At 49.9% G+C, this 11,219-nt stretch overlaps 1 protein-coding gene across 4 annotated transcripts; it reads left to right on the forward strand.

Moving 5' to 3' along the window:
• Positions 1-841: 841 nt before the first annotated feature.
• LOC136505249 (uncharacterized) lies at positions 842-9,349 on the forward strand. Of its 4 annotated transcripts, XM_066500398.1 has the most exons (7): positions 842-977; positions 1,101-1,198; positions 2,912-3,015; positions 3,129-3,265; positions 6,900-6,943; positions 7,173-7,823; positions 7,920-9,349. In XM_066500398.1, the coding sequence occupies exon 7, from the start codon at positions 8,048-8,050 to the stop codon at positions 9,170-9,172; it is 1,125 nt and encodes a 374-aa protein (XP_066356495.1). In that variant the 5' UTR covers positions 842-977; positions 1,101-1,198; positions 2,912-3,015; positions 3,129-3,265; positions 6,900-6,943; positions 7,173-7,823; positions 7,920-8,047; the 3' UTR covers positions 9,173-9,349. The 4 variants fall into 4 exon arrangements, 3 of the variants coding, with proteins under 3 accessions (XP_066356495.1, XP_066356496.1, XP_066356497.1); XM_066500399.1 differs by lacking the exon at positions 842-977 and having other exon boundaries at positions 985-1,198; XM_066500400.1 differs by lacking the exons at positions 842-977; positions 1,101-1,198; positions 2,912-3,015; positions 3,129-3,265 and adding exons at positions 5,328-5,902; positions 5,992-6,029; positions 6,114-6,151.
• The last annotated feature ends 1,870 nt before the right edge of the window (positions 9,350-11,219 follow it).

Below are 11,219 nucleotides of genomic sequence, written 5' to 3' on the forward strand. Positions count from 1 at the left end.
CTCAACACTGTCACTGTCACGTCATACATTAACAGTTTATTAAAAAGATCGCTTACATCCAAACAGGGGGTTTCTCCTGTGTCAAATTTGTGGAAACAAGGTTTTGAGCTCATGAAATACAATTCCAAATGCGTGCCTGGAATCAAGCTGGGCTCAGCCCAGAGCGACCATACCAGGCCTTCCCCATCACCATGGGTCACAAAAAAAAAGTCCAACTGATGCATTCCACCTCCTTCACCAACCTGGCCTAGTTACGCTCTCAGCAGTCACCCTAGCGCCCACTGCCGCCACTGGCTCCTCCCCCGGCCGCCGCCTCCCTCGCCGGCCACAGGGCCGTCCCGAGGAGTTACGAGGTCTGGTACAAAACTAAAAAAATGAGGCCTAGAAAAAAAATCTCTATTTTTTTGTTTTTTCTTACGTTTTTGCCAACTCAGTTCAAAATTTTTAGACCGATTTGTAGAAGATATGGGTTCAATCTTCAAACACTAGTCCACTAGGCGAGTTTAGATGAAAAGAACAAAATTTAGAGATTGATCCACTACTCGCTATAGTTCAATGTGAATGAATTGAAAAAAAAAGAAATATGAATGATTAGTATTACCTTCAGCCTTCATGGCCTTGCCTCGGTGCGTCGCCGTTGCTGTCACTCGCGATACATGACCGATAAGAGACGGACAGGTTTGGGATCACAGGAGTCAAAAGACAAAACGACGCCGTACGGCCTCCGGAAAACCATTTTTTTATTAAGCTTACCAGTGGATGATCCTATTTTGGACCAACGAAACAAAATCTGCTTAGCTACATGGGTTATGGTACTAGAAAATTGGAGCCTTATCAGAACTGGAGGCCCTGCGCCGTCGCCCTGGCTGCACGCCCGCAGGGACGGCTCTGCCGGCCACCGCAGCGCTGCTAGGAGGATGGGATGGAAGGCGGCGGAGAAGCTTATCGACCACTGGAAGATCCTCCGCGGCGACAATGTAACCTCTCTCGTGCTCCGCTCCATCCCCCACTTCAGTTGCTCCAGCACTCCTGCTAGTCCTACTCTCTTCTCGTTGCAGGACCTCCCATTTTCCCTCCTTTTGTGTGTTTATTACTGCCAGGTGATGATCATCAGAGGCAAGGACAAGGGGGGAGACGGGGGCTCCTAAAGCGTGTCATTTAGTCCCAGAATCGCGTCATCGTCGAGGGCAACTACTTGGTAATTTCATTGCTGCCCTTGTATCTTATTCCCCAGTTGACAGTTATTTAGCCTGAGTGTTCAGTGTAGCAGGTTACTGTTTGTGGCTACATAGGACTGGTACCAGCTGCATAATTGGCAGCTTTGGTAGTGTTTAGTTCCCAAAATTTTTCAAGATTCCCCGTCACATCGAATCTTTGGACGCATGCATGAAGCATTAAATATAAATAAAAAATAAAACTAATTACACAGTTTAGACGAAATTCACGAGATGAATCTTTTAAGCCTAATTAGACTATGATTGGACACTAATTACCAAATAACAATGAAAGTGCTACGACACCATTTCGCCAACTAAACAAGCCTTTTGTTTCTGCACACTGGCTGTATCGGTTTAATCGAGAATCAAACCTACCTTCTACTGACATCTTGATCTAGGTGCTAGTTGCGAAGTTCAAATTCCCAAACTATTGCAGCTGCACTACCGTTGCAAATGGTGTTAATTTTTCGGAGTCCACATTACTGTTGCAGCTGCACTCCTGGTTTTAGTCCTGTATTGTAAGTGATTAGATGATGCGCAGGCTTTATCCCAGTTGCCCTGCTTTCAGGCTGATCATACGAGTTTGACTAGTATATACTGAATGACAGGTATAGACCTTCTCCCTAAGATAGCAAATTAGGAAGACAGGGCATATTAATAGTGAATGAGATCTGAATAATCGTGTGCATCCTGTATCCATTGGTGGATGTTGGCCTTCAGATTTACAAATCGACGCCAGCCTGCCATGTTAGATGGTGCGTGTTAGCATAATAAGCTCATAATCAATAGTTTTTTTTAAAGGTCACCGGGGGATGAACTATCCCCACCTGAATTTTCATTCCGTAGATACCGGACAAGCCGGGAAGTGGAAGGGCGTGGCGTCAATCTAGATGCAATGAGTCCAAAGAAGTACAATGGGGAGGGAGAGATTATAACAGCAGCAACAACAACACTTAACAGAAACAACAAGAAGAACCAACATGAGGACTAAGAATAAGCCTAGACCTAAGCCGAAGGACACCAACCGATCGTCGATTCGCGCCACCGCTGAACAGCATACTCGCCGGTTACGCCGTGACCATTGTGCCCTGCACCGCTCCTTGTAGCTACATCGATATCAGGACAGAACTCAAGAAGGATGCGACGTCGTAGACGCCACCACCATCGGCTCTTGATAACTAGGGCTAGGTTTTCACTAGGGGGAGAGGGACAAAGCTACATCGATGCCTCTGAGAAGGTAAGCGGCGCTCGAGGACGTCGCCGTTGATTGAGGTCGTGCATGGCTTTCGCCTAGGCTCCTCAATCCTAGGATTGAGCTGTAGTTCGCCGCCGCCAGCTCAGAACTAATTTGGCGAGCGCAGGCACGACGACACGCCCCTAGGCCTTGGCCCTCGTGCGGAGGTTCGACTTACCCGACGAGGCAGATCAGGCCCTATCGACCCGAAACGGCCGACAGCGGCACATATGGACAGCGGCACATATGAATGTCAAACAAGAACTGCAGAACTGTATTTTTCTCTTCTTTCTGATATCATTATATATACTTATTAAAAATGTGTTGCATATTTGTTTGTCTATTCTGGGGTGCTGCTAAGTGCAAACTGCAACCGGCAAAGGGGAAACATCTTGTTCATTGTCCTATGCATTGTCATCTCTCAGGAACTCCATAAATAATTGGGTTATCATCATTTCAGGTTAAGAAACACATTTAGCAAGGAGAAGGCCACACGGGCGGTATTTTTCTCGATTGAAGCTTCACTTCATGTTTAAGTGTCCAAGTAGTTGATCCTGTCACTGGGTATGTATATGATAATTGGTGGCCATGTGTTACTACCTACAGAGACATTGCTTTTATTCACTTCTATGTTTATAAAAATAATCTGTCAACACTCAAAACAATGTTTACTGCAGGAAACCATGTTAGGTTGGATATAAGTATTTGGAAGATGGGACCAACGTCAGGATCGCAAGAGGAATGCATGCATCTGGTGCTGTGATACCCCGGCCGGAAATTCTGAAGGAGAGAAGAAAACTGAGATCCATGTCACGTATGCCTCATAAAAACTTCTTCCACACACTAATGGTGATCCACATCATGCAAATCTTGTAAACACAAGTTACATGCTCATTATACACTGCTTTTCAAGGCACATTAGTTCCTTACACGATGGTGTCGCTAAACTAAATGGAACTCCATGTGCTGTGAAATTAAAACAAGCACATGCCATCTATATTTGATGTTTCCTTTATTTTCCCCTCCAGACAGTTTTTTTCGGCACTGGAATGCTATACATATTTTGTGACAACTGATTTCCCCATAGTCACTGCAGTTGCTTGTGTGAAAGAATCATTATTGCAATGTATGATGTCTTCCATTTAAGTGTTCAGTTCATCAGAATTCATCTATTGTCTCAGAATGCACTGCCTTTTTCCCTGAGAAATGAAATGCAGTAATTTTAGGGTGCTTGATACATTGGCTCTGGGGATTTACCCTGTTTTTAGGTTTCAATTTTTTAAAAGTATAATACATGGGAGACATTGAAGTATCACCTTGGTTATTTGTTGACTGTTACTGACAGTTCGCAGACTAGAGAACTTGGCAACAGGAATATTTAGGTTTAGAGCTTGCCAATACATATATATATTATAAACAAATGCAACAAACAACCGGCAGTTCTTGTACTAGCTCAACACAGTTTGCTGTCATGTCATACATTAAGATTTGGCGGTAGAGTTCTTTCTTCCCCCCAAAAGTCAGCATACATAAGAGTTTATACAAGCGTTGCTACCTACTGCAACAACTCTACGTCGAATTCCAGTGCTGTAGTCACTGTTCCCTCATCTGCTTCGGCTGTCAGTCTGTCACCACGGCGTCTTCAAATTTCCAATGCCTTGGCTAAATCGTCCCAGTCCTCTTTGTCTTCGTCTTGAAGCCCAGGCGTAGGAGCAGGGGGTGGCGGCGGATGAGGTGCTGCAGCCACTGTTTGCTCCTCCGCTTCATCTCTCAGCATGGTGGCTTCAAACGGATCAAGTATCCTCCTCTGCTTTGACTGGACGGGCACCTGCAGAGGCACGTGGCAGGCGTGTACCGCTGGGGGAGTCGGCACCTTCTGCGGTGGCGCTGGCAATGGCATTGGTGAGCGATGCGGCTGCATCGCAGGATGGATTGGAACTGGCGGCGCCAGAGGAGGAGCTGAAGCGGGCCATGGTTGCGTTGCCAAGCGAGTCGTCGAGCCGCGGCGAGGCGCACACAGTTGTGGTGTCGCGAAGGACATCTTCCGAACAGTGGCGAGGGGCGCCCGGGTAGGAGCTGGCGGCGCCGCAGGCGGAGCTGAAGTGGGCGATGGTTGTGTCGACAAGGGAGTCATCGAACCGCGGGGAGGCGCAAACGGCTGTGGTCGTGCGAATGCCATCGTCCGAACAGCGGTGAGGGGCGGTCGGGTCGTAGATGGCGGCACCGACCACCGAGCTGAAGACTGGGGCGATGGTTGTGTCGCTGATGGAGTCGTCGAACCGTGGCGAGGCGCAGATGGCTGTGGTGGCGCGAGGGGCATGTTCCGAACTGCGGTGAGGGACGATAGGGTCAGAGCTGGCGGCGCCAGAGGTTGTTGTTGTGGTGGTGTCGGTAGCACAGCAGGACCGTGCATTCTCTTGGCGCACGGTGGCGACATGGCATCCTGCGGCGGCGCTGGCCTCTTGGGTGCTGCCGCTGGCGCTGGCTGCATGATGACGGCGGCGGACGCGGCAGGCGGTGGCGGTCGTAGCGTGAAGAAATAAGCCGTGGATTCCTGGTGCGCCGCGGATGTCGGGGCAGCTCTAGGAGACACGTACATCTTGCACAAGACGAACTGGCTCTCGCCGGCGACGGCGCCCTCCTCCTGATCCGAACAGCAGCAGCAGGAGTACTCGTCCATGAGCCAGTCCGTGTACACTCCACCGCTCATCTTGTAGCGAAGCTTCTTGAGCTCGCCGACCTTGGCATCCCCGCGGCCCTTGATGTCCACCGTGTTCTGCGCGTGCCAGGAGCCGGCTCTTCTGGCTTGGGCGGCGCGTTTTCTGCTGGCGGCGCTGGGGGTGAAGAAGAAGCGGTCGCCGGTCCTGGGCAGAGGGCAGAAGTGGCGCGCGAGGTCGGCAGGCGCGCACGCGTACACGTCGGCGTGGTGGCCGACGGGGCGGACGGCGTCGTGCAGCGGCTTTCCGGCGACGAGGCGCGGCAGGTAGTAGGTCACGGCTTCCTGCGGCGTCGGGAGGAAACGGAAGCCGCGGCTGAAGATATCAGCGCCAAGGGCCAGCGCCATCTCCGAGGACCCGCAAAGGAAACGAATTTTTGAGGAACGAACAAGGATGGATGGAGGGCCGGTGGATTTATAGGCAGCGGCGAGTCGGTGACTGCATATTCACCGTGTTCTACTTCTGATCGGATTCACGAGGTAGGGTCGGATTCACCGTTCTGTTCCGATTATGATCTTACTTGGACCCACGTGCAGAGTCCTTTTGCTCCGTTTCCCTTTCCTCCATCTCAGTCTCACTGCCGTCGCCGCTGCTATCGTGGATCTCTGCAGCAAGGGTCGCTTCGTCGTCCGTGCACGCAGGGGCGGACACACTATGTTTCCTTTTTAGCCTATACATCTTCACAGTTCTTCACGGCAGCCACATTGCCTTTTCGATTCCCTCCCTAGTACCTGGTATATTCCTAAATCTTGTTTCCTGAATCACCATTGAAGTCTTGTTCTCTGCTATTATTGCTTGTTTTCCTAATAAATTCTCATTTCAGATCTCGCTGCAACAAGGATTTTAAGCTGCTGCCATTCTGTTCGGTTTCCCCCATCTGTTCTATTGCTGACTTCCTCTCAATCTAGCTGCTAAATTATATTAAGACCTAGTTTTATTGCACAGTATGTGTACAGCCATCCACATGATTTCTTGAGGCTACGGTGAGAAGAACTCTGCTTCGGTGCACAGGAGTCAGGACCTCCATCAACAGAGTGACTGAGTTGTGGTCAGCTGTTTACAGTTGAAATTAAAAGTGGTGCCAAGGAGAGAGCCATTTGATCCCAATACAGTATCATATCTGTTTATGGTCGATTGTAGCCTTGTAGGCAAGGGACTAGACTCCTACTTTTAGCATCCACTGAACTGTTTGGATCAAAAGTTTGCTCCTGAACTGAGAAACATTTTGTCCTTTATGCCTCTGATTTCACAGTTAGTGATAAAAATTCGATCTTGATTTGGGATTCACATATATCTTAAATTGACAATGCAAAATTCTTCTCTTACTTTAGGATAACACCACTATATATATAGTGTTTTTAGATAACTGTTCTTGGTGGCTGATAAGCATGTTTTCTAGTACATACTTGTTCCTGTTTGTGTGATTGTTTAGTCCTGCATTATTTGACGAAACTACACCATCATGTATTGCAGTTTTCAATTTTCTTCTTACTTGCTTGTTTTGTCAAACACGTAGTTGATTTTGGTCTTGTGCTGAAATGTAGTGCCCCTTGCTGTTTCTGAACTACTGAATGACTGGAAGCAGACATGTTCTTATATTGTTTAGTTCGTACAAGTCAGTTATCATGTTTTACTCTTATATCACACTGTAATGGGTGTATGTATGCTACCATCTAGTATTTAATGCCAATAATATCACCTTATATATTCATGCTCTGATTGCTTATGCAGATCATGCGACAAATGATGTTGTGAAAGAGGGGGTCTTGACATAGGTATGAGGTTTGGTAATGCTCATTGGTGTTACATTTCAGACTTTGTATCCATAAAGTACTTTCTCAGTTGCATAAAATTCAATAGGATTTTATCAAATCTGCAAGGCAAACGAATGATTGCAGAGTTTTTGTTGGCTGTGAATGTTTCTGTTGATGAGAAGATTTTGGAAGCACTTCACCTTATGTTCGGTACACATTGTTCAATTTTTTTTACCTTGCCATATTCCAGATCAGGTTGAAGTCGTGTACATCCAAAGATGCCAGTAAATTCCTGGAAAAGCCCTTGGAAATATCGACAACACTGTGTCCATTCAAACGAATAAAGTCAGTGAGGATCTAACATTTGCCCACTTCTTATCAGTGACCTTTCTTTTTTTTTCAGCCCTATAAAGCTAGATGCAACCATACTATAGCCAATATGACAAGCTGGTCTAAACCTATGACTGTTTCCTTTTTCAGAACTCATGCTCATCGTCACAGTACGGTTCACCAATCAGACATTCTAAGTGCTTACTAAGTTCTTAGACAAATAGATCCACTCATCTTAGTGGTTACTAAGTTGCTATACAAAATTTGTTGTCCCACCCAAGCCCAAAATGTATTCATTTTGCTTCCAGCGGGGTTGGTTTGTTTCAGTTATGTTCAGAGTAAGGCATTCATATGCATATGTTTGTATTCTTCAGGGCCCCTTGTTGTCAGCGAAACAAATGTTGGTTTTCCTTGGTTACCTCTTTATCGAATGTCTCATTCCTAGCATATTTATTTTCTTTATTTTCCCTTGGTGTACATGTTGCACAAGGTGTAACCATCTACTCCAACTAAACCAGAACAGAGCAAGGCTCCCAGTGCCTCTGTGCAGATCATGGAGTAGAGACCAAATGTGAGCATTGCAGACTGTTGTATTTTTGCAGATCTTGTTATGCTGTTGTTGTATTTTTGCAATGTAGCCCATGGTTTCAGCACCGGCTTTTTGCAGATCTGGTCGGGCAAGTCGGATGAGCTAGATAGAGTCGGCACTCGGCAGGAGGAGAGGGAGAGGAAGAGGAAGAGGAACCAATTCAATCCGATCCGCTCAAAGCGGGCCGGGGCGGCGGGGCGTCCGTGATGAGTTTCCGGCGGCGGTTCGTGTACCTGGTGATGAACAACACCCAGCAACGGGACTTCCCTCTGCGCCGCATCGACGCAGCCCGCCTCTTCTTCCCCAAGGGCGAGAGGCCCCCCGTCCCGCCGCCGCCGCCAGAAGACGCGCGCCTCCCGCCTCCCGCCATCAGATTCAGCGCGCCCACCCCCACCATCGGCACCGGCACCGGCACCGGCACCGGCACCAGCACCAGCAAAGGCGCCATGGAGTTCATGCTCCTCCACGGCAGCAGCGGAGGCGGCGGCGGTTGGAGGAAGCGGCACAAGGTGGTGGCCACTGACCACACGGGCCGCTGCGTGATGTACGACCCGGCGCGGGGCACCGTCCGCGCCCTGCCCGAGCTCACCCCCGCGCCCAAGGTCAGGCCTGCCGCCCTCCCCGTCGGCGACGACGACCTCTACGTCATCGACACGCACTTCAACCGCGCCTTCAGCCGGGACGCCGCCTGCTTCCACGGCCTCCTCTTCGATCCTGACGCCGCCGACTGGGATTGGCGCCCGATGCCGCCGCCTCCGTACGCGCGCACCTACGACCCTGACAGCCAGCGAGTCCGCGCTCACATCACCTCCTACGCGGTGGCGGGCGGCGGCGCCAGTGTCTGGGTGTCCAAGGACGGTCTGGGCACCCACTCCTTCGACGTCGGGACCGGCGAGTGGGCCAAGGCCGGCGACTGGGTGCTGCCGTTCTGGGGCCCCGGCACGTACGTCCCGGAGCACAAGCTCTGGTTCGGCCTCTTGGCCGACAAGGTGGAGGACGGCGTCGTGTGCGCGTCAGACCTGACAGCAGCACCGCCCGCGGCGCCGCGCGTCCTGTGGAGGGAGGAGTCCCCGACGCCGCCGGAGTGGCAGGGCAGGTCGACCTTTCTCGTGCACCTTGGTTGCTCCAGGTTCTGCCTCGCCAGGTTCTTCAAGATCGTCCGCGGCGGCCCTGCAGGCGGCTCGCCATGCGTCAGCAGGTTCGCAGTCTTCAGTGGACTCGAGGTGGTGACTGGCGGCCATGGCGACGGGGAGGGGGAGGAGCTCGGCATGGTGAAGCACAGGTCTCTACGGTACAGCCTTGTCAACAAGCTGCTCCATTGGGTACTCTAGTCGCCTGCCATTGATGTCGATGAAGAGGACACAAAACCAAACATAGTGTGTCCACTCAAACTATCATACTCCTAGTTGAAAGCTGACGACTTTCATCACAGTACCTAGGGGAGGAACATATTTCAATGGTCAATATTATGACCAATTCATGAAAAACATACCGGTTTTTGATATCTATACATGCAATTGGACCATCGATTCCCTGATATGGATATATCGGACTTTGTGGATGGAGCACCGCCCTTGTTATGTAAACGCCCCTTCGTCACTCTTGATGCAATTGCACCATCGATTCCCTAAAAATGTTAAGCCTGAACTGCCGGGGCTTGGGGCGGCCCGAGGCAGTTCAAGAAGCCCGGAGCCTCATTCAGATGCACCGCCTGCTGGTGGTGTTTCTGTCAGAGACGCGTTTGTTCAGCAATAATGTGGAGAGTCTGCGAAGGAATTTCGGCTTTCCAAATGGTGTTGGTGTTGGTAGTTTCGGTCGCGGGGGAGGGCTGGCTCTCCTCTGGACAAATGAGGTCTGCGTGAAATTGCAGACGTATGACAAGCGCCATATAGATGTAATGGTAATTGATCCAACCTCTGGTGCCGACTTGTGGTGCTTCACCGGCATCTATGGTGAGGCACGGAGAGACCGCAGGTACCGTAGTTGGGAGCTTTTGGAGTTCTTAAGTGTCCAGAGCGATGCCCCGTGGATATGCGCGGGGGATTTCAATGAAACTCTGGACGCTCGGGAGCAGTTTGGTGGATTGACGAGATCAGAGCGGCAAATGGACAGTCGGCGCTGGGGCGGATGCAGGTTTCTTTCCAGGAATGGGAGCACACTGTCTTTGGATCAGTCAGGAGGGATCTGAAGCGTCTCCACCGGGAACTTGAGGAGGTGAGACGACGATCCCTGTTTGCTGGTCCGTCCCAAGAAGAACGCCGGATCATGGCCAGAATCTCTGAGCTTCTAGCTAGAGAGGAGACTATGGAGAAGCAGCGGTCGCGGATTACTTGGCTAAAAGAGGGTGATCGAAATACTAAGCTCTTTCAGGCAAAATCAAAGGAACGAGCCAAGGTAAACCAGATCGTTGGGCTGCGATCGCCGGAAGGCGCGTTGATTACAGAACAGGAGGGGCTTGAGTCTTTGGCCTCTGATTTCTATAGGGACCTGTTTACGGCCCAGCCGGACCCGCGCCCAGAAGACATCCTAAGCCGAGTACCAGTTCGAGTCACAGATGTGATGAATGAGTCATTGGAAGCCCACTTCACAGCCCAGGAGGTGGAGCGGGCTCTTTTTATGATGGGCGCAAACAAAGCCCTAGGCCCCGATGGATTCACAGCAGGGTTCTATAAGGCCCATTGGGATGTTGTGGGGCCTAGCATCACAAATGCAGTTTTGAATTTCCTGAATGGTGGGCAAATGCCAGAAGGTATCAATCAAACTGCTATTGTGCTTATCCCGAAGATAAAACACCCTCAGGATCTAAAGAATTTTCGACCAATTTCTTTGTGCAATGTCATTTACAAGATTTGCTCTAAAGTGCTTGCTAATAGACTTCGAGTTTCCCTGGATGACATGATATCTCCGGAGCAAAGCGCTTTTGTACCAGGGTGACTGATCAGTGATAATGTGCTCGTCGCATATGAGTGCATTCATTATCTAAAGAGGAAGAAAGGGAAGACCGGGGCGTGTGCAATCAAATTGGACATGGCGAAAGCATACGACCAGGTGGAGTGGAATTATTTACAAGGAATTATGCTTAGTTTGGGCTTTGCCGAGAGCTTTGTTAATACCATTATGAGATGTGTGTCTTCAGTGGCTTTCTCAGTAAGGGTTAACGGCAATCTCTCGAGGCCCTTCAGACCGACTAGGGGAATTCGACAAGGTGACCCTATATCACCCTACTTATTCCTTTTATGCTCAGAAGGTTTATCTTGTCTCTTGAAAGAAGTCGGACCTCTGCATCTGTCGAGGGGGGTTCGAGTGGGTGTACATGCCCCATGGATTTCACACCTTCTTTTCGCGGACGACTGTATAGTCTTCTCTGAGGCGTCGAGA

The sequence above is a fragment of the Miscanthus floridulus genome, chromosome 14 (genome assembly GCF_019320115.1).
Source record: "Miscanthus floridulus cultivar M001 chromosome 14, ASM1932011v1, whole genome shotgun sequence".
NCBI lineage: Eukaryota > Viridiplantae > Streptophyta > Magnoliopsida > Poales > Poaceae > Miscanthus > Miscanthus floridulus.

Excerpts from the sequence above, each read along its gene's own strand:
- LOC136505249 (XM_066500398.1), top strand. The coding sequence starts at position 8,048 with ATGAGTTTCCGGCGGCGGTTCGTGTACCTGGTGATGAACAACACCCAG.